Here is a 22,888-nt window from a genome sequence, read left to right as displayed (position 1 = left end):
TGTTCATTTGGCACATGAGCAAACTTTAGCCCAAGGGGGAGGTGACTTGCCCAGGTCAAACAGAGAGCAGGCAGAGTGGAGACTGATGGAGTCACTGGCTCACGTGGATCCCGTCAGGCTTTCTGAACCCTCCCTAACCCCAGGCCCCAAACTCCAGGCTTTTTCCACCATCCTTATTGCTTCTTACTAGGAAATGGAAAAGCAGAGAGGGAGATGGACGCAAGGTTGGGACAAGAGGTGGACGCCATGCTTCCTAGGGATGCCCAGGGAATCGCGCAGGGCCAAAAACACAAGGAGGGAGTCTGCAGGCCTGTGAGTGTGTCCTCGATGGACGGCGGATGCTAAGAGCCAGGAAGGGCAGGATCGGCCCGTGGAGGTGAGCGCGGATGCCAGGCGCTCCCCAGCCCTTCCTTCTTACCTGGAGGTCTTTTCCTGACAGCGCTTCTACAGGGGCCGTGTGGCCCGGGCAGCCACGCAGAGGACGGCGCAGCGGCCTCCCCCCGGTGAAGCACGACATCCTGGAGCTGGCCCTGGCTTCCCTGTCAGACCTCTCCCTGTCCCTCCACAGGGGCTGCTGGGGGTGCCACGGGGGGCTGGGGAGAGCAGAAAATAGACACGGAAAGTGATTCTATTAACAGATTTCATTGAGAAGCATGCCTGGGCAAGTACAGTCTGTTGTAGGTGTGGTTATAAGCTTTCCTGTGTGCTGGAACCACAGGCTTTCCTGTACAAGTTCCTATAGATCTTGTCCATGCTGTTCTCAAAGTTGCCTCGATGGGACTTTCCTTTATAAGCTGCTGCTCGGTTGGACCAGTATTCACCGTTATCCAAGTGGACCAAGGGACGTGGCCTATATAAGGAACTGCTAAGAGAAAGGGGGAGGGGGAGGGAGACATTAAAAATGATAACCCAAAAGTTTAAATCAATTATTAGTATGATCGATAATCAACAATCAATGGTTATCAGCATTCATTCATTCATTCATTCATTCAGCCACCTGACCAAGGAGTGTTTCTTTATTCAGCAGCTATGTGGTTCAATGAACTGTGATGGATCTGGAGCAAGGCTGGAGAGCACGGTACTGGTTGTGTGACTGTTGGGCAAGCCACTTAACCACTCCCAGCCTCCGTTTCCCCATCTGTAAAATGGGGGTGATTATAATAGCCCTTCCCTACCAGGGTTATCATGGGGATTAAATGAGACAATATCTGTAACAGGCCTTTTAAGCCTTAAAGTGTTATATAAATGCCATCACCATCATCATCATCATCATCATTATGATTAATTACTGGGCACCAAGCACTGGGCTGAATATATTGGGAGAGACACATCAATTTTTACTTAATGTTTCTATGTTCTAATGGCAATCATTTGTTGTCAACTAAAATGTCTTTGCAGTCGAACAACTGACATTGTATCTCCAAAATGAAGCACTGTTTATTTTAGAATGAGGAATTTTCTGATCTAGCCTTTACTTATACCTTCACTGAACTCAGGACCCTGGACCGTGATCCTGGCCTGATTCTGGGTCAAACAGGGAGAAGGTAGAAATAGTATAAGATTCACACACAAAAACTCTTTTCAAAGAGAGTGGATTTTGCAACTGACCCATCTGAGTAAAATTATCCTTTGGTTCAGGTGGTTGAATGGGTTGGGGCCTTCGGAGGCAGGATGGAGGCCTCCCCCGAAACGGCCATGAATTTCTCTAAATAGTAAAGTGAGCCCAGATACAGGAGCAGCTCAGAGAGAGGGGGGTAGTGTGGGCTGGGCTTGGAGAAGAAGGAGGGGAGACTTTAGCGAGGCCCTGAGGGACGAGGAGGGTCCCAGGACTGAAAGCCAGGAGGCCTTTCTTCAACCCCCAAGTTCCACCCTCTTCTCTGACTGATCAGAAGGAATGCAAGTGGCTGCAGGTTACACAGGCAGGAAGCGGAGGAGCCTTTGGGAAAGTTCCTGGACTCTGGCCCCATGAGTTAGCTCCTCAGTGCATCACTCGACTGAAATGATGCTATTAACCACTCAACCCAATGGCCTTTGCTCAGTCCTAACCTCAGCCTTGGAAACTGTCTGTCCCCTCTCACCCTGGCCGCTCTTTTTTCCATGTTTCTCCGGCCCTCTTTCTGATGGCTCCTCATACTCCATTGATGGACCATCCTCTGGTCCATTCCCCGCAGGTCTCAAATACCGCTTCCTGCCTCGTCCCCCAGCTGCGAAAGCCCCCAGCCCTTTGCTTGACGTCTCTTTTGTATTTACTTTTCTGCCATCTCTGTCATATCCTCCTGCAGAGTGTAATCTCCTTGAAGTCAGGCCTTTCAACTTCTGTCTAGTACGTAGCAGGGCCCTAATAAATGGTTGTTGAATGAATAACAAGAGAGAGCAGAGAGGAGTAGAAAAAACACAGTGACTGAGGTTGGACGAGGCCTTAAAAGCTGAGCAGTCTGGGCTGGGCAGTGACAAACGCTGGACACCGATGAAGCCAGCTATACTTAGAGGACACGCGCCAGCTCACAGATTTATAGCCAGTGGACACAAAAGCTCATGAGTAAAAGTCTTAATTAGGCCCAGTTTATAGAAGAGAAAACTGAGGGGAAGTGACTAGCTAGGAGGCTGTCATAGGAGCTGCTGAGCTCCCAGATGAGGGAGTAGCTGGGCCAAGGGAGGGGCAGCAGAGATCTAAAGGTTCAATAACACATTTTTGAGGCTGCAGGATTCAATCATGTAAAAAATCCTTGAGCCGGAGGCCCAGATGGGCAGTCCCTTGGCCAGTGTGTGAAATGTGCCAGCATGGGCTGAGTGGAATGAAAAATCACTGACTTACGAGAATAAAAGGAGGGGTAGAGGGCCCGGGGCCTTCCCCAACATTGCCTGGTCATCAGGCACCCCAAGGCTCTGGCTTCACACCCTTTAATCTTTACTCACAAAGGCAGACATAATTCTTTCTGGCCTGACACCCACAGCCACTGCAAGCTCTCGCCATTAGCAGCGAGCACAGAAAAGAGGAGAACTCTAAAGAGGGTCAATCTGCTATTTGGCACGAGGACCGTCTACCCAGGAGTTTAAAAGCCTTAGATCTTCCCCGGCTGTCATTAACGTCTTCTAAAACCTCTTTGCAATTTAATGGTCTAATTAAAAATTGACAGGGGCTGCAGTAGGTTCTCTATCTCAGGAGGCCATAATCAATGAGACTTCAAAGTTGGCTCCACTTTTCCTTTGTGAAACTTTCACTAAGTAGGCTCAGAGGATCTGAGCACTTGGAGCTGCGGGGACCTCGGGATAATCAAGCCCAGGACCGCCATCTTATTAAAGAGGCACCTGACGCCCACGGTGGCTAAGTGACTTCCCGAAGGTCACTCGGGCAGCAAGGAGCAGATTGGGCAGTTCCATGGAGGATTGGGAGTGATTTAGAGAGGAAGGGCATCGGAGCTCAGCTAGTCCAGGCCTTCAGAACCTCTTTGGGGCCCTGCATCCCTTTGCAGGCAGTCTGGGGAAGCCTATGAACCCCTACTCAGACCTATTTTAAAACGCATCCAAGTCAAAGGAGCCCAAAGGAAACCAGGGATCAACATACAGAGATCAAACGACTCCTTCTACATCACAAGTTCCTGAGCCCTTGATAAATGGTCCGATCCAGCCCAATGACCTTATTTGGGAAAGACGAGAATCGGGGAGAAGTCACACAGGAGGGGTAGTCACAGAGGCAGAATTTCACCCCAAATTCAGGGCTGCTTCTTCTGCAACAGCTGGAGGGGCTCTCGAGACCATCTAATTCAATCTCTTCTCTTTACAGCTGAGCAAATATAAGCAAGGTGACAAGACGAGCGCCTCTCTGGCTCAGATGAGTTCTGGCCACCTGGACCACCACTGGGTGGATAAAAGTAACTCAAGTGATTGCTGAGCCAATCTTGGGGATCTCTGAAAAACTGCAGAAATGGAGCGAAGTCCTATGTGCGGAGAAGAGTCGGAAGAGGAGGCAGTCTGTGCAGAGGCTGGGAGCAGAGGTGGCTTTGCCTGGGGTCCTCCAGCTCAGGAGTACCCTCTGAGTGCGGTGCAGCCAGTTAGTGTGCATCCGGGTGCTGTGCTAAGCTGGGACAGACCCTGGCCTCAAAGAGCGAGGACGGTGTTGGGCGCCACCCTACAGTGACGGAGGAGGGCTCAGGGAGGAAGATGCCCAGCACTGGGTTAGACGTGGTCCATGTAAGATGACGGCAGCTCAAGATCAGAGGTCAGCAGAGAGGTGGGGGCAGGACAGGAGATCTGAGGCTCCTCCAGGGGAGCCCAAGGGCCAAGGGAAGGAGTCTAGAGGCAGAAGAGAGGGCCTGGGGAGGACCTCGAGGGGCAGCCACAGTGAGAGGGTCTAATCTGGAGGATGATCCAGCCTCCGAGACTAAGAAGGAACACCCAGAGACTTAGGAGGAGAACAGGAGAGACCGAGAGAAGAGACATCTTGACTCTTTGGTGGGTCAGTTCAGCTCTCGCTGTCCTCCTCTCTTGAGTCCCCAGACCCTTTTCATATCACCAGTTGTGTCCATCTAAGCCTCAGCCTTGGCTCACTCCCAGCATTCATCTCCTCTCTCCTACACCCATGGAAACTGGAGGAAATCACACACCCATTCTGCCTAGGTCCACTACCAGTTTGTGCTTCACAGCCTCACCTGGATAGTGTCCAAGGCTGCAGAGGAGGAGGAGGGAGGAAAGGCCACTGGATTCAGGGACTGAGATCACTGTGAGGTGACTCAGTGGAGACAGAGCCAGGCTTAGAGTTGGGAGGTCCTGGGTTCAAATCTGACCTCAGACTATGTGAGCCTGGGCAGCTGCCTCTCTATTGCCATTCGTCTGCCTTGGAACCAACACTTACCATTGATTCCAAGACAGAAGGGAAGGGTTTCTTTAAAAAAAATCATTGTTACCTTTAGAGAGCAATCTGGCTGAATGACAGGCTCAGAAGGCAGACTGTAAAGGGCCAAGACGGCAGGGAACGGAGGGAAAGCGGAGGTACCTGTTGTAGATGGACGGCCTGGTGAGGAGACGGCCTGGTGAGGTGGGGACGGAAGGATCGAGCGATGTTTTTTCAGGAGGGGGGAGGTGGGCATATTTGGAGGCGGCAGGGAAGGAGCCAGCTGGAAGGGAGTGACGGCCGATCGGTGAGAGTGGGGATGGCAGAGGCGATGATCTGCTGGAGGAGAGGGGAGAGAACGGGGAGAGGGGTCAGCCCTGGTAAGGAGGGAGGCCATGGGGGATGGAGGCGAAGGAGGACAGGAGGCCCCTGGGTAATGGGAGAGGAGAAAGGGGGAGGAGAGGGAGCTCACAGCAAAGGGGAAAGGGGAGGCTATGGGAGGTTGGAGAAGGAACATAAAGGTCTGGAAGAGCCACTAGAGAATGGGACAGAGTCGATAAGAGTCTAGTGGGATGGCCAAACAGCAGCGAGGACCCAGGTGAGGCTGTGAAACACAAACTGGTAGTGGACCTAGGCAGAATGGGTGTATGATTTCCTCCAGTTTCCACGGGTATAGGAGAGAGATGAATGCTGGGAGTGAGCCAAGGCTGAGGCTTAGATGGACACAACTGGTGATATGAAAAGGGTCTGGGGACTCAAGAGAGGAGGACAGCGAGAGCTGAACTGACCCACCAAAGAGTCAAGATGGGGGGGAAGAAGAGACAGTGGCTAGTGGCTACGTTTTCCCAGGGCCGCACAGCTACTAAGTGTCTGGGAGGGAGGCCATGGGGGATGGAGGCGATCAGCTTTTCTTGCCTTTTAGCTCTAACCATCAAATCTCCTAAAAACATGGTGGTCAAAGGCTGACGAGACTGGTCAAATGACTGGACAGAGAGGGGGGAAGCGAGAGAGACCTGTCTCTGCCCTCCTGGGCTCACAGTTTAGTTGGGAGAAGAACTCTGTCTACAGAAGACTAAAGAAGATCCCACTAGACAGAACTGAAAGGCACCAGTGAAATGTGGAATGAGCTCGGAGGGAGAGCCATTCCCAACAATGACTTGACTCTCTGTCCATAAGTGTCCCAGGCTGAGGTATCCTCGGGTTTTCTGCTCAGCAGCCCAGAAGATGGCAAACTGAAAGCCTCAGCTCAGAGACTCAGCCCTGCTACTGCCCAAGGCTTCGGGGCTTGGCAGGGAAGACCCTTGGACTCTCTCTCCCTCGGATGTTCCTTCTACTTACTGTTCCACACTTGTTCCCCTACTTGATTTAGAGCCAGAGAGATGTGATCCTGAAGGTATTAGAAGGGTAGAGCTGGGATTTGAACCCAGAGCCTTTCTTAATGCAGCCTGGCTGCACATTCTTCTCCCTATCTCAGAGGGTTGCTGGGGGGAGAATGCCTTGAAAGCCTGACAAAACAGGGGTTTGGATCCCTCTTTAACATCAGCCTCATGGTTCGGGGAGGGCGGTTGTGTGGGTGCGAGGGCCGAGCTCTGGCTCCAATCTCAGGGTGAGTTTGGCCTCAGTATTCTCTCCCCTCAATGAAGGCAGTCGGGCCTCCTGGCCCCCAAAGTCCCCCTCCAGCTCCGACATTGGAGGAAGGAGAGGTTGTACGGCAGTCTGGCTAACGTCATTATGACAGATGATTTGAGAGCGGCTCAGGAGGCGGCTTCCCTGTTCCAGCAGATGGCCGGCAGGAACAGGGCTCTGCTGATCCGGTTATGGCCACCGTGATTCAATAAAGCCTTCTGCAGCCCAGATGTCCCTGGAAGCTCTATCCAGGTAGGAGAGAGCGTCTGGATGAAGACATCACTCTTTGGGGGTTTATCGTCTGTCACAGAACCCCAAAGGAAAACGCAATCAAAGGTGTGTTTTTTTAAAACAGTTGTTTGTAAAAGGTCATGTCAGTCTCTTCTAGCCAGGGCTGGCCCTGGGCAGCCCCCGGGAGGGCCTGATCAGACCTTGTGAGGGACCATCAAGTAGCTGAATGGTGGGTCTGAGCACACAAGAACATGAAGGTGCCGCATCCTTGGGAGCCTCTGTCCAGCCTGCTGGGGCTTCACTCCTCTCTGGCCCATTCTGGGCTCTCCTCTGGTCTTTCTTCACTACAGCACAGGAGCCTCTGCACCTGCAGATCCCTCAGAACCTCCAATTTAAAGCGAGGCCCCTCCTTAATCCTCTCCAGGCTTCTGCCTTGACCCTGGGAACTTTTTCTGCCCTGCCCTGTGGAGGGGGACCTTCTACTTCCCCCCAGATTTTTAGTTTCCTTTTACATAGGCTCCTTGAGGCTGGGACTATCTTTTTTTTTTTTTTTTATCAGCATGGAGATGGTCACACAGTAAGCACCTGGCAATGTTTGTTGGCTGATTACTAAAACGACCCTAGGATTAGGGACTGGGGGCCTGGATTCGGGTCCTGGGCCAACTCTGTGCCTCAGTTTCTTTGTCTGTACGAGATGTTGGCTCCTCGGTAGCACTGGCCATCTTGGAGCCTTCAAGGTCGGTCCTCTCTTTCACATCTTCCCTTCACCACCACAGACCTTCCACAATGATTGTGGCATCGTCATCCCTTCTGAGAGAGCAGGAAGCAGTCAAATCCGATTCCCGTGAGCTCCTTTGGGAGAACCTGAGTTCGAGCAAGGGTGCCCTTGCTGTCACGATTCACAAACACCATCTATGTCACCAGGAGAAGGGCAGACATAACCCAAATGGGATCGCAGAGACCACTGTCACCAGAGCATGTGAGCGAGCGGGAAGCAAGCTGGGCAGAGTCTGAAGATCTGAGCGGGAGGCCTGGCTCACAGCCTTGAGAGGAGCGTGATCTGGAGAAGGTTCTTCACCTGCTCTGGGCCTCCGTTTCCTCATCTGTAAAATGGGCAGGATGCTGTGGCCGACACCCTCCTCACAGTAATACTAACAGCCGAGGGAAAAGGGGCTAAATGGGCCGCACAAACGTCCTTTGGGGTGCTCATGCCCACCCTGAGAAGTGGGCAGCCAGAAGACTGTCGCACCCATTTTATGGGGAAGGAAGCTGAGGTATAGGCAGGTCGAGTGATTTCCTCAGGGGCACACGACGGGCAACTGGCACAAAAGTCTCTGGCTTAGGTATGTGGGAGCCTGGCAGCACTGCTCAGAACAGGTCCACCCGGACATCACAACGGGCACAGCAAACCACGTGCGCCATGTCGCCGAGGCCTGGATTTTCCGCATGGCCCGGCCATTCCTGCTCCTGCTCGCCTGGTCTTTGCTCCCGCTGAAGACCAGCCTGCTGCCAACAGAACTCTGGGCTCCACTCCACGCCTCCTGCCATTCCCCAGCCCTGGCGAAGTGACCACGCAGAGGCCTCCACAGCAGAGTGCGCAGAGGTGAGCCCCGGCCCCAGGGCTCCCCGGGGCTCTGTGTGCAGAGTATCAGGCACTAATGGAGGCTGCTCCTGCTGGCTCTCCTCCAGCCTTCGGAGCTGCTGCCAGAACCCCCGGGGCCATCTTGGAATTCACCATTCCTTTCAGCCCAGGCCCTTCAGGACAGTCGTGGGGCTCCTCCCCACCCACAGGCTCTGCCTGCTCCAAGGCCACTGGAGACTGACTTGGGCTCCTGGGCTCATCCCTGGTGCCGGAGGCCATTATTCAAAGATGTTTTGTTGGCACAGCTGCAGCTCTGCAATGGAAGGGAGCTGCAGAGGGCTCAGCTTGGGCCTGGAGTGACCTACCACAGCCAGCATTTCTTTGGGTGCTTGGGCTGACAGCACTCCTTCCTCACAGCCACCTGAATGTGGATTCAGGAAACTGTGGCTGAGTCTCAGGTGCAGACACAGCAGAAGGAGTGCTGGGCCTGGAGTCAGGAGACCCCGAGTTCAAATTCTACCTTAGACACTAGTTGTGTGACCCTGGGCAAGTCACTTACCACTGTTTGCCTTGGTTTCCTCATGTGTAAAATGGGAATAATAGCCCTGACCTCTCAGGGCTGTTGGGAGGATCAAATGAGATGATTGTAAGATGAGTGGACTGTAAGAGGCTCTAATGAAGAAGCAAGAGGAGAGCTGAACTGGCTCATCAAGGAATCAGGATGGAGAAGAGGAGAGAGTGGCTGAGCTGGGGCTAATGGCCTGGGAGAGAGAGCACGGTGAGGGGGTCAGTAAGAGGAGGCGCTGGGAGAGGAGGAAAGCCCATAGATGGTGGTCAGACGAGGACATTTCAGACTTCTTGAATGTGGAGGCCAAACACATACCAAAGTGCTGGTAGTGGCCCTTTGTGTGGAGGTGTGAAAAGGGAATTTATCCTTTTTCCTTTTTTGACTATGGCTGAACTTGGGCTGGAAGTGAAGACTGTGTGAGGAAAATCATTGGATAAATTTAGTCACAAGGGCAGAACAACAGCCAGAAAAATGGAGAGGCAGAATAACAAGACAGCCAAGCAGTTTCCCAGGCAAATTAGAATACGAGGGTTTGCTCCCGAGATGTGGCGAGGCAGAAGCAGGGTCTTGGCGTGCCTGTGGGTGATCTGACTGGACCGGTGGTGAGTGTAGCGAGGAGGCCCAAGATGGCAGCCACAGATTAGCCAGTTAAGTACCTTTATTTCTCTCTCATATTTTTTCCTTCTTTTCCTCCTCCTCCGTTTGATTTAATAAAATCATTATTCTAAGAACCAGTCTCTCAAGTTTAATTCTTGCACTGGCAAACTGGGGAGCGGATGGACAAATCCCGGCAGAGGAACGATGGTGCGCTGCTGTGCTGTAGGAAGTGATGCAGAGGGAAGGAGCTGCAGGGCCAGGAATATCCTAAAGCACATCCTGGAGAACCTGGGATAAAGGCATTGCTGTCCCCTCCGGATGAAGAGGGAATGGGCTGGCCACGGCCAGCCGAGGGCCTGAGTTTGCTTGACTCTACTTATTTGTTATGAGAATTTTGTATATTTTCCCCCCCTGGGGAGATACAAGGGAGAAAAAAATAAATGCTTCAAAACTGAAGAAAAATTAATTTAAAAAAGATTTAGAAATCAAATCTGATGGATTCCAATCTGGTGGAATGGCTGGACCAGAGGCCAAGAGGCCTGGCAGGAGGTCTCCAGGCCGGTACAGGCATCAAGTCTTGCCCCCGGACCATTGAGCATGTTTATCAATAACTTTGATAAAGGCAAGGTGTGCAGGCTTGTCAAATTCGCAGATGACCTCCAAATAGAGGGAGAACACACATGGGATGGCGGAGATCTCAGCAGGTTCGCTTCTGGGCCAAATCCAATAAGACAGAAGCATAAAAATCTCCAGGAGGGTTCAAGACCCTCACAAGGATGAGGTCAGGGCGATTTGACTGAAAACTATACAGAAAGGAACTCAACAGGAGCCAGGCTGTGATCAGAGTCAGGCTGCTCTGAAACAAGGAAAATGTATAGGAATAAGAAGGGGACCCAGAACTAGAGTTGGCTGGGGAGGGCCGTGGGTACAGCTCTGGACCTGGGGCCAGGTAGACCTGAGTTCAAATCCAGCCTCAGACACTCACTAGCGGGGTGATCTTGAGCAAGTTGCTTAACTTCTGCCTGCCTCAGTTTCCTCAACTGTAAAATGGAGATAATAACAGCACCCCCTCCCAAGGGTCAAATGAAGTGATACTGCACTGAGCACATAGTCAGTACCTAATAAATGTTTGTATCCTTCCTTGCTTCTCTTTATTCTACCTTTGCTCTCCAGAGCCATCGGGCACATGTTGGCACAGTGACTGACTGGCTCACTAATCCTCCCTCTCACAACCCCTCTGAATCTCCAGTTGGGAAAAGCACCACCATCCCAAAGGAGGTCGGGTTCCCTGCCCTCAGGTATATATTATATTATAGGATCTATACTGGATAGCCATGAGTTATACCTTATAAGAGTCACTGTTCCTGGACCAGGGAGGGATGCTGCAGGAAAAGCAGACCTTTTGGGAAGGGGCTTCCCTCCTTCTGGGGAGAAGTAAAGCCTTGGCAGCCTGGGCCCCAGTCTTTGGCTCCTAGAGACAGCGGGGACTGAGGCCAGTGGCCAGGCTCCATCCCTCCCTTCTCTACCTTTCCTCTTTTCTTTTTGTTTGCTGTCCTGGGAGGGCTGAGAGACCCTGCCCCACATTTCTGTGGCTACCTGGGAGCTCCTGACTCTATGGACCACTTTATTTTTTTTTTTAATTTAAGAAAAGAAAAAAATTAAATCTTTACCTTCCATCTTAGAATCAATAGTGTGCATTGATTCCAAGGCAGAAGAGCAGTAAGGGCCAGGCAGTTGGGGTCAAGTGACTCACCCAGGGTCATACAGCTAAAAAGTATCTGAGGTCAAATTTGAACCTAGGACTTCCCTTCTCCAGGCCTGGCTCTCAATCCCACTGAGCTACCCTGCTGCCCCTGTATCACTTTATGAATTCCTGGCAGACCCATCTCTGCCATCTCTCCACTCAAACACCTCCATCATTCTAAATCAAGATTGGACCTAAAGGCCGAATACTTGTCCCTCAGAGCCACAAACCCCAGAATGCCAGGCAGTTCTCAAGCCTTGATTACATCTCCAAGGTGTAACAATTTACAAAATCTTTAACTCACAACAGCCCTGTAAAGCAGACAAGATTAACACTACTGTCCCCATTTTACAGAGGAGCCAATGGAGGCTGTCCACAGTGAAGGAACTTGTACACAAGTCACAGAGAGTACCAGAGAGCCAGCACTCTTCACTACTCACACAACACTAATGTGATTCTTCATCATATGAAAACGTACTGCCTTGCCAACTTCTCTTAAGCAGCAGCCACATTTCCGAGGTTTAAAGGCAGAGAAAGAGAAATGGTTTTTCTTCTTAGGAAACACATTTTTCTCCTGAGCTAAAATTCTGCCAGTGGGGCTTCAGCCCATGAACATGTTCATGTCCCCAAAAGAAAGCTGTGCAGGGCGGCCACCCACACTATGGACTACGGTGGCATGAAGGGAAGCGTCACAATCTATCGTTTCGCCGTGTTTCCCTGCCTTACGTCCCAGGGAGGAGCTCAGACAGGACAACCCCAGGGCTCCCCCCCCCCCAAGCAGAGCCCAGCCTCAGCCAAGGGCTGCTTCTGGGCCCTCAGAACCTAGGTCTCCATACCTGTACTCTGGATCACTGTCACAGAGGGAGTCTTTATATGCAAAACTTCTCTTCAGGTCCAGCTCCTCATCTTTTTCCTGGTCTCTCTCATCCTAAAAGAAGTAAAGAAATTAATACATTGTTGGGGGTTTTTCCACTCCTTCTGGAAACAGCTTTTGTTTCATAAAATATGATTTAAATGTTCAAATGTTTTGACAAAGGAGAAGAAAAGGGTCTAAGACCATTCACTATTAGATTTTTTTTTTTAATCCTTACCTTCTGTCTTACTATCAATTCTAAGACAGAAGAACAGCAAGGACTAATCCATTGGGGTTAGTGACTTGCCCAGGATCACACAGCTAGGAAGTGGCTGAGGCCAGGACCTCCTGACTCCAGGCCTGGTGCTCTCACCACTGTGCTACTGTGGATACAGCGACCCCTACTTACCAGGAGTTTTAATGAACCTCAGTGGAATCTTGCTAACCATTTTTAGCCCATCAATTGGCAACCGTTTACTCAAGCTCTTGGATGCTGCCCACCTGGGTGGAAGGGAGGTACACTAGGAAGAGCAATAGATTTTGGGCCTTGAGACCTGAGTGCAAGTGCTAATTCTGTTACTTATTCCATCAGGGCTCTCCACTTTAGGACCTATTTTCCCATCTATAAAATGACACGAGGTGACCACAAAGCTGCTGTCAGCTTCCCCAGGCAGGCAGGCTCGAGTTCACCTCAGGATACCTAAACGCAGGTAAACCTCAAGGATCCCACACATGTGCCACTGCTGCTGCCGCTATCACGTTCCTGACTTTTGAACCAAAGGGGAAGCACCTCCCTTGGCCTGAGCCTGTGATCCTTGCTTCCTAGGAGGAGGAGAGCCCTTTATGCTGTCAGTTAGAGGGAAGTAACAGGGCCCAAGGCAGGGAGCCGAGAGGTGAAATGGAGTTGCTCCATGAGGTCAGTTAAAATGTCGAGGAAAACAAGACATTGGCAAGGTGACAAAAGGGCGGCCACCTCCTGCTCTGTCTCCTTAGGCCTGAGCTGCTCTGATGTGGGCTCCAATGCTTAGGGCCCAGGCTGCTCTCCTAAGACCTTCTGGAACCTCACAGAACAGACACTTCAGGGGAGGAATACCGGGAAGAGATTTGCCTGGGACTTCCTCTCACCTCCCCGAGGCTGGGGGCATCTTCCCTCTGGGCTCAGGGCACTCATGGCACCCATCTGCATCTCCTGCAGAAGATGTAGAAGCCTCCTCCCTCAGGATCTTCTAGGCCAGAAGGCCATTCCTGGGTCAAGGCACAACTCCCCAGAGCCATGGAATATCAGATCCTTGAATTTAAGTCATGGATAAGTTAAGAGTTGGGGTTTGCTTCAGCCAAATCGAATTCCCTGTTGGCCTGGGGTCAGTCTTCACAAATACAACCATCTGATCACAAATGAATAACAGGGAAAGAATACTGAATGGGGCGTCCCAAGCTTGAATCCTGGCTCTGCCGTTCCCTGGCTGTGTGGGCTGGGAGACTTCAGGTTTGTAACTGGTAAAAATACTCCAAAGTCCAAGCCAATGGCAACATTCTGTGTGTCTGAACCAAAGAGAACAAAACAACACTCCAGTGCTGTTAGAAGGGTCTCGATTTTTCTTTCCTACTTTTTTGATTAGTATGAAATACATGTGTAAAGATAGGGAGAGCAAGGGATAATTGGTAACTTGGGCACTGCTCTGGTACCTGAGAAAACCTGAGGAAGGTCCATGTGCTAGATGGATCTCTTTTGGAAGACTCATGGAAGCACATAAAGAATTGCACAGAATGAGGTCACAAGGAGCACCTGTGGAGGGGGTGCCTGAGGAGATCCTGGAGCTAATGCAGCATCATGATGAGATACCCACCAGAGATATCTTTCCTCCAATAGGAGACCTTTTCCAAGAGGATTTTACAGAGATGAAAACGTATACATGTGGGGAGATAGTGCTGACATTTCCATCATGTATTTTTTTTAACCCTTACCTTCTTTCTTGGAATTGATACTAAGTACTAGTTCCAGAGCAGAAGAATGGTAAGGACTAGGCAATTGGGGTTTGGTGACTTACCCAGGGTCACATAGTTAAGAAAAGTCAGATTTAAAACCCAGGACCTCCCATCTCCAGATCTGGTTCTGTATCTACCAAGCCAGCTAGTTGTCCCATGTATTCTTTTTAAAAGTAAATTCTCATTGATGTCTTCTGTTTCTTACATCATCATAGTCAACCCCAGTATCCCTCTCCCTCCCTATCTCAAAGTCATCCCATAAAACAAAAAAAATAATTTTTTCAAAAGGAAGAGAAGCCCACACAATTCATTACTGGTTGATACTTTGTAGAAAGTTAAAAAATGGGGTGTCTTCTCATCTCTTTCCATTCAAGTCTGACTTGATTTTTATAATCTTGTAACATTAACTTTGGAATTTGGGGAGTGTTCTTTTTCTTTCCATTTACATTGTGGTGGTTACTGTGTATATATTGTTTCCTTGGCTCTGTTTACTTCATTCTATATCAGTTCATCAAGATCTCTCCATATTCTCTGTACTCAACACATTCACCATTTCTTACAGCACAATAATATTCCATAACATTCTTATCCCACAATTTGCTTAGCCATTCCCTGGTAGGTAAGCATCTACTTTGTTTCCAATTCTTTGCTATCATAAAAAGGGCAGCTATAACTATTTTGGTGTATATAGGGCCTTTTTCCCCTTGGCACTCATATTTATAAGAAAAGATTCTAGCATATCCCCATTGCATATGATGCCTGCTTTTTATTTTTAATTGATGCTTTTCATGATATTAAATAAGATTCTTCTATGACTGTACTTAACAGGGTTTTTAGTATGAAAGTTATGTACTTTGTCAAAGGCTTTTTATGTAACTATTAAGAGGATCATGTGATTTTGGTTTTTAATATGATAAATTTTGTTCATTGTTTTCCTAATATTGAACTATCTTCACATTCCAGGTATTAATTCCATTGGTCATACATAATGAATGATTTCTTGAATAATGTTGTTTCCTTATTTGTTTCTATTTTTTAAAAAAAAAACACCTTGTCTTCTATATTGGAATCAATGTTCCAAGGCAGAAAAGTGGTAAGGGCTAGGCAATGGGGATTACATGACTTGTCCAGGGTTAGATAGCTAGGAAGTATCTGAATCCAGATTTGAACCTAGGACCTTCTATCTTTAGGCTTGGGTCTCAACCCACTGAGCCACCTAGTTGCCCCCCCCCACACTTTCATTTTTTGCTTTGTTTTTGCTTTGTCAGATAAAATGATTGCTACTCCTGCTTTTTTTGGTCACGTGATACATAATAAAAGTTTTTTTTTTCCATTTTCTCAGTTTAATTTCATGTTTCTGGGTTTTTTAATGTGTTTTTTTTGTAAGCATTGAAATGTAGGGCTTTTGTTTTTCTTTACAAACTCACTTTTCCCCCATTTAATTGGACTGCTTAACCCATTCACATTTAAATATATAAGAATCAAGTTTATAGTGTCCTCCATTTTACTCTAATATTGTTTTTTTTTTTTCACATTATGATTCCCCCCCTCTTTTGGTGTAAACACAATGCCATGTACCTTCGGTTACTTTAGCCTATTCTATTTGAAAGTGCTATTCCTGCTGGCTCTCTAATCCTTACTACCCCTTCCATTTGTTACTCTTTCCTTTCAAGGCTTTATTGGTTTCTTTTTCTTTCCTGCCTTTATCTGGTTATTTACTGTTTCTTCTCTTTTTTTCCCAGTCAAATAGGTTGTGCCTTCCTCTCCCTCCCTTCAATTAATCTTATTCTTGTTTTTTTATTAATCTTTATTAGTTGTGGTTTTTTTTAAAACTTCATTTTTGTGTCCTTTTTGAGAGAGGATTTCTCTCATTCTCTTCATTATCTAAGCTCTCCATCTACTCTAGATGCTCATTCTTTGATTCATCACATCTATAATTTACTAGACTCTAATCCTGGCTGAAAAAGGAGGAGGGTTGGGCGCGAGGCTAGCAACCTCACCCCGTAAAAAATCTCACTTGCTACAGAAACGGCAACCTCATTAAACCAACAAAACCAACGATCGCCTAGTCTGGAAGATTGCTCTCCAACAGAGTCCATGACGCATGCTGGCGAAAGCCTTTGGGAAGCCAGTTCGTTGATAAATCTTCTGACGACCAAGGCAGATGTTAACAGATGCCTACGTCACATCTTGAACATCAGATGGCCTGAAAAGATTTCCAATACCAGACTTTGGAAAAGAACAATTCAGTATCCCATCAGTCACTGAGCTGGAACCCACCAGGGAGGAGGAAAGTCGGAAGGCCAAAACAGACCTGGCGAAGATCTGCCGAAAACGAAATAAAGGCCGTCGAAATGACATGGGCCTAGATGGGGGAAGTTGCCCAGAACAGAGTCCGTTGGCATGAGATGGTTGCGGCCCTATGCTCCTCTAGGAGCCAACAGGAACAAACTAATTCTCAATACTCCTCATGCCATTTCCAAAGTATACATTCTGGACACTCCTCCAGGCAGTTTCTGCCCCAGCTTTGTAGGGTTTGTTCCACAGATTACTTTTTCAATTGTGCCTCATTCACAGGGCAAAGCCAATTTCTGCAGGTGGTGGAGAGGACACTGTCCCATGGTAGGACTTGATAACGTAGGCCACCTCTGACCTAGTCCCTCAATCTGGTTACCTTCTTTCCCTATATTCCTCAAAAGCTCCTTCCTGGGTTCATGCTGTCCATTCTACCAGGTGCCAGCGGCCCCCAAGAGTTCTAATTTCCCCCTTTCTTGAGGCAAAATGAGCGACCTTTTCAAGCACCAAATCCCTTTGCCCATACTCAGCACAAGGTCCTCATCTCCCTACACAGGATATCTCTCTTCATCACAGGAATATTCATGATTGGAACCTACTACTACTCCCTCCACTTTTCAATCCTTTCTTCCTCATTCACTCCCCTGTAGGTTCTCCACTTTCTGAGACCACAGGGATCATCTCTTCATTTTTGGTCCTCAATTTGACCTAGGCATGTCGCATAATCAACTCTCTTCCCTCTGCTCTTCTCCCTCACTTTCATGTACCTCCTACTCTTTAATGTAATCCTAGAAAAAGTACTGATTCACCTGTAGGAAGGGTATCATCAGATTCTGTCCATAATGCCCCAGGCCCATCTCTTAGTGTTATCTCCACCTGACTTCAGTCTTCATTCCTGTCTCTTTGTGTACATTTAGGAAGAAGTTCCTTACTGGTCTTTCTCTTGTCACTCTGTTGTGATTATTGTCCCTGGCTGCTGCATTCTTTCACTGCCCATCTATAGATTGTAGTGTTCAAGAAGTAAATAATCTCTTCAGATCTGGTTCTTTCTAAGAATGCTTCCAATGCCTCTTTATTATTGAACACTCATCTTTTTTTTTCATTTAGGTTAAGCTTGGATTTGTTGGAAGGTCACCTTGTACCACATGTTGGGTTCTACTGCTCTTCAGAACACAATTCCATTCCCTTCTGCATTTTCTGGTGGGTGCAGATAAGTCTTGTGTTATTTAAATTTCCTTTCCTTGTATTCAATGTTTTTTTCTCCAGATTCCTTGAAGAATTCATTTCCGAATTGCATCATTAAATTTAACCACTCTAAGTCTTAAGAGTTTATAGTCTGAGATTTTTGTTGTTTTATTTTTTGTTTGTTTGTTTGTTTTCTGGAGATAATCTATGAATTCTTTTCATTGGTAATTTCTTTTTCTGTGTTCAAAAATTCTGCGTAGTTCTCTTGTATTATTTCCTCCATTGTGATGTTAAGGCATTTTATTTTGTCATGTTCTTCTGGAAAACTTATGATCCTTAGATTGTCTCTGTACATCTTGTCATTGAAATCAATATGTTCTGCTTAGATAGTGAGCATATTTTTAAAACATCATTCATTGTTTCTCTTCTTCAAGGTTGTCCTTCACTTCCACATAATTGCATTTCTAATCTATCATTTTCTCTTTTGGTTCTTTAATGAGGCTTGCTACTGCAGATTCCAATTTTTCCATTCAGCCCATTGTTTTTGCTGCAAAGGCAGGCCATAAATTCTCATTTTGCTTTTAAATTACTCAGGAACAGCATGTTGTGGTTCTGTGTTCTTTTATATTCCACAGGGTCCTCTATTGGATCATTTTCTCATTTTGTGGTATTTGTTCATTGATGCCTCAACTCATTTATGAGATCTAGAGGCCATATTTCTTTCTGCTCTTAACTGTTTTCCCTGTTGATTTACCTGTTTATGTTCAAGGTCTTGTCCCAGTGTCTTGTTCAGCTCACTCTGTTCCTCAGTTTTTTTGGTGGCCATTCTCTTGGCTGTCACACAGGTGTCTCTATAGCTGAGGGTGATGGTCTTTGAGTAGGGGCAGAGTGGACTGTAAGACTAGGCTCTATTTTAAGGCCAGACCCCTGTCTGACTCCTTTCTGTAGAGATTTCTTCTAGCATAGAGCAATGCTGCTTGGTAGACCAGCGAGCTTTCATAGATAGTGTTGCAAGGTCCAGGATGTAGAGTTGATTTTGCTACCAGCCCATGTGTTAGGTGCAACATGGCTGCTGGGATGTGACCCAAATGGGGAGAACTCAGGGTAGGTATCAATTCATGGGTCATTGTTTTTTAACCTTTTGGATTTTGAACATGCTAGACCAGTGGTATCGGACTCAAACAGAAACAGATTCCTGTGGGCTACATACTGACGCAGAAAACCACAAACTGACAATATGTTGTATTTTACTTCATTAGCCATTTCCTAGTTACATTTTAATATGGTTTGGGCCACTTAGGAGTTTTTCAGGCCATCTATTTGATTCCTTTCTCTTAGACTATGGAAACAGCTAAAGTTGCTTTCTTTTTGGCATATGATTTCTAATTTGGAGAGGTCTGACAGGTTGAGAGGATCAGGGAAAATGTCCCATCCACCATCATGTTGTCCCAGAAATCTGCTCTCTCACCTATTCTTACCAATGACATTTTGGCCTGACAGATTTGGGGGGAATCTTTTCCCTCCAGAGAGATCTTGAAAATTGATCCTTATATGATGCCTTTAAAATTGTGTTATCTCTAGCATATGTTTCTGCTACAATCATCACCACAAGATTCGGTTTCTGTCCAAGTTCAATCTTGAGGCTCTGGGAAGATATGTACTTGGCAAAGTTAGTTCTGCTTTTGTGTCCCATGAGGGAATCAACTGATTGGCAATTTGATCTGGAACATAGGTAACCCAGGAGGCATCTGATTTTCTCCCAAGCTATGGCAGTGATACTTAATCCTGGGATAAGAGGGTTCTTAAGACAGAAAAGAAGAAAAATATTGAAGATCCAGAAACAGCCACAGGAATTTGAAATATGACACCTACTTGTTTGCTATCACTGAACACTGAGAATTTTTTTCATGTGTCGATGGAGGCCCCTAGTGCCCTGAGCCCAGCATTCCTGCACAGAGAAAAGGGAAAAAGAAACATGGAGGCCCAGCACCAAAGAGAAATAAAGAGGAAAAGATTCCTAATGGGTGGCGGCTAGGGAAAAGGGAGGATTGGAAGTGATCAAGAAAAGCTTTTCAGAGGAGGGGGCTGCAGCCAAGCTGGGAAAAGAAGAAAGGAACTTTGTAGTCCTCTGGGGAGCTCAAAGCCTGACCACCCTGGGATGCTGGGGCCATGATAAAGGTGTGGGGAAGAGGAATGAAAAAAGACAGATGGAAAAGAAACTCATAAAAGATGGCAGCCTGCAGTATGGCAATGTCAAGAATACTTGCCAAGCAGCAAGTGGCCACTGCCTGAGAATGATGGAACAGATTGAATGTCATTAAGTACAATCAATAATTATTACCTAAATGATCAGTCCTCAGAATCTTAGTTTTAGAGGCCTTGGAGAGGCAGGGCCATTCCATGTGGGGAGATTAGAGGAAAGGGCAGCCCCTAAGTCTGGAGGAAGGGTGGCAAGTTGAAAGGAGGGCCTCTATCTCCAGAGGGCACAGCAAGATTCTGGGGAAGAAAAGCCTGAATTAGTCAAGAAACCCAAATAGAGCAAGTGCTTGGGACCTAATGTTTGGCCCGTCCTTATTCTCCAAAGCTGTGTTCTTTTAATCGTGGCTAATAAAGAACAGGAGAGAGAAGGAAAAGCTCAGAGGTGACTTAAAATGTCAGTCTGGTTTTTTGAGCAAACAGAAAAGAAAGGAGTTTGGAGGAAAAGAAGGCTTTAGGGAAAACTAATGAATTCTATGCAGGGTTGTTGAGTTTGCCCAGCCAGTAGCACACTAAGTAGCACAGAGGGGCTGAATTATCTCACTCTTATTCTGATTCATTCTCATCCAGAAGGAGAACATTTTTTAAGCTGAAAAGGGGAAACTACCTTGAAAAGGGAGAACTACCTGAGAGGGTAAGACTTGAGCACTGGGTCTCCTGACCTGGATATATAACATTCCACAAGGCTGGTTTATCATACATACACTACAGCAAGACTGGGGAAATCATAAACAAGAGAAAGGATGACAGTTAAGAGAAGCTGAGCAAACGAGATTCCACACTTCAAAAACTCAAAGCAAGCAGATGGCCACAGCCAGAAGAGTGTGGGCAGGGCTAATGGCCAGCTTCTGCCTCCAGAGCAGATCCTATCACTTCGAAAGAAAGGTCTGCCCAGCCAGAGAGAGGTCAAGCCAAAGCCATCTTTGAGACATCGTACATGGGTGTATATATATGATAGTAACTGCAGGATCACCCCCATGAAGCCTCCACTGATTTCTCAGATGACTGGGTTCTGAGGAACAGCCTCCTCACCCCAAGTCCTGTCGCAAGCCAAAGCTCTGAGGCCAGGAGCCTTGGAGCAAATCAAATACTCAGTGAGACTCAGAGCTAAGACTCAAAGCTGGAATATCAAAAGCAGCTGGGCTATCTTGCCCAATAACTCAAGGTCTCTCTTCCACAACGTCCCCTATCAAGAGTCATTCTGATCTTTCAGCCGTTGCTCAATGACCTCCCAAGGACAGCCTGTTCCATTCCTCAATGGATAGCTCTAATTACTGCAAGTTTTACTTTAAACATAGCCCCAATCTACCTTTATGCATGTTCTTTCTATGGATCCTCCTTTTACCCTTTGGGTCAAGCCCCACACAGCCAATGCCTCATTCCCATGTGCTGGTCCTCCAAGACTGGGACCCCTCTCTCATCCATCCTAACTCACCTGTCCTTTGGGCTAAACCCATTCAACCTACCAATCAACCAATCAAATCAAAAAGCAAGTATTAAGAGCCTACCCCAAGGACCAGACTCTGTGCCCAGCATTGGGAATGTCGACATAAAGAATGAAAACTTTTTTTAATCCTTGTATCCCTGGTGCTTGGCACAACGCCTGGCATTGAGAGAGAGCTTAATAAATACTTTTCATTCATCCATTTGAGACCCATGGTTTCATAAATATGGGTCACTCCCCACAAAACAAAGATCCAATTCCCACCAAACCTTAGTAAACAGTCTTTATAAGTTCCTATAACAACCAGAGGTGGTCACTCCCCACAAAACAAAGATCCAATTCCCACCAAACCTTAGTAAACAGTCTTTATAAGTTCCTATAACAACCAGAGGTGGTCACCCTGGGACCATGCTGCCTCGGTACTCAGCCAGGCTGGTCTGTGGGTAACAGGCATACAATTCAATATTCCGCCTTTATTACACACATGCAGTTCACCATTACTATCACCCTAAATCTGTTTTGCTACAAGAATAAATACTACAAGACAGGAAAAAAATCAGGATTTGATCTCTGATTCCAAAAGAGACGTGCTTTAAAACCCTGGTATATCATCTGTAAACCAGAGCTTCTCTCATTCTTAAATCAATTAGGTTGTTGTGAAGATGAGAGGGGGCTTAACTTAAGAAACTTGCTGCTCCCCAGGGAAATGTCAAAGTTGAACCACCACAATGAAGACTGTTTCCTTGGTGGCACAGCGAGACCTTGGGCTTCTGCGAGACTAGGACCTTCCCCCACCCCAAACCTCAGCTCCCTTGTTCAGCCACAAAGGAATGGAAGTAACACTTGCTCTGCCTTCCCTGGTGTGCAGATCTGAAGAGCTGTCATTCTGGGTTTGTGTCCACATTCCAGCATCTAGTGGACTCCAGGAGCTCACACACAGCAGGGGCTTAACAAACACTGGCTGAATTAGAGAGAATGGCTATGAGGTACTGGCTAAACGTCCACTAAGCTCATTATTTTGTAAAACCTTTACCTTCTTTCTTAGGATAGGTTCTAAGGCAGAAGAGTGGCAAAGGCTAGGCAACTGAGGTTAATTGCCCAGGGTCACATAGCTAGGAAAGGTCTATGGCCAGATTTGAACCCAGGACCTCCTGACTCCAGGCCTGGTGCTCCATCTTCTGGTATCCATAGCTGCCCCAAAACATGTATCTTCTAATGTCACTGATCTTTGCCACATATTTTACAAGTTAATAAAGTAGATTCTGATAGAGAACTTTCTGGGAAAGTAAAATCCCATAGCCAAGCAGTCAGTCTTCTCTGGGTGATGAGTGGGATGAGCTCTTCAGAAAAATGGCCAATCCATTCCTCTTGTATTAGAGGCTGAGTGTTCCTACCTAAGTGATGGGGAAGCACATGGGCATTAGTTCAAGCTGGGCAAATCTTCATTAAGTAGAGACTCGAAGTTCTCACAACAGTCTGTCATCTCAAGTGCATGGAGGAAGATGGTGGCTTAGACGCAGCAAAAGTCCAGACCTCTGAAAACCCTCCCACATCAATCAAGGACAAAGTGCTTTGAGGGAACAGAAAACCAAATCTAACAACAGGACAGAGCTAACAACAGGACCCTCCTGCTGGATTCAACTTAAATGGTACGCACACACACACAAAAAAAGCTTGAATTCTTGAACTC

At 47.4% G+C, this 22,888-nt stretch overlaps 1 protein-coding gene across 1 annotated transcript in view; it reads right to left on the bottom strand.

The window, feature by feature from the left end:
• Positions 1-596: 596 nt before the first annotated feature.
• The window catches only part of SPATA6 (spermatogenesis associated 6), a 162,857-nt gene continuing 140,565 nt past the window's right edge, over positions 597-22,888 (bottom strand). Inside the window, exons 13-15 of the mRNA XM_044674813.1 lie at positions 12,016-12,107; positions 4,994-5,170; positions 597-865 (exon numbers count right to left, since the gene is read on the bottom strand). Of these exons, the coding sequence (XP_044530748.1) occupies positions 688-865; positions 4,994-5,170; positions 12,016-12,107 (447 nt within the window). The 3' untranslated portion in view covers positions 597-687. The remainder of the gene's footprint in view (positions 866-4,993; positions 5,171-12,015; positions 12,108-22,888) is intronic.

This window comes from Gracilinanus agilis, chromosome 4, assembly GCF_016433145.1.
Source record: "Gracilinanus agilis isolate LMUSP501 chromosome 4, AgileGrace, whole genome shotgun sequence".
Lineage (NCBI taxonomy): Eukaryota > Metazoa > Chordata > Mammalia > Didelphimorphia > Didelphidae > Gracilinanus > Gracilinanus agilis.
The sequence above is the reverse complement of the archived record's forward strand: the minus strand, read 5'-3'. Positions and strand labels throughout refer to the sequence as shown.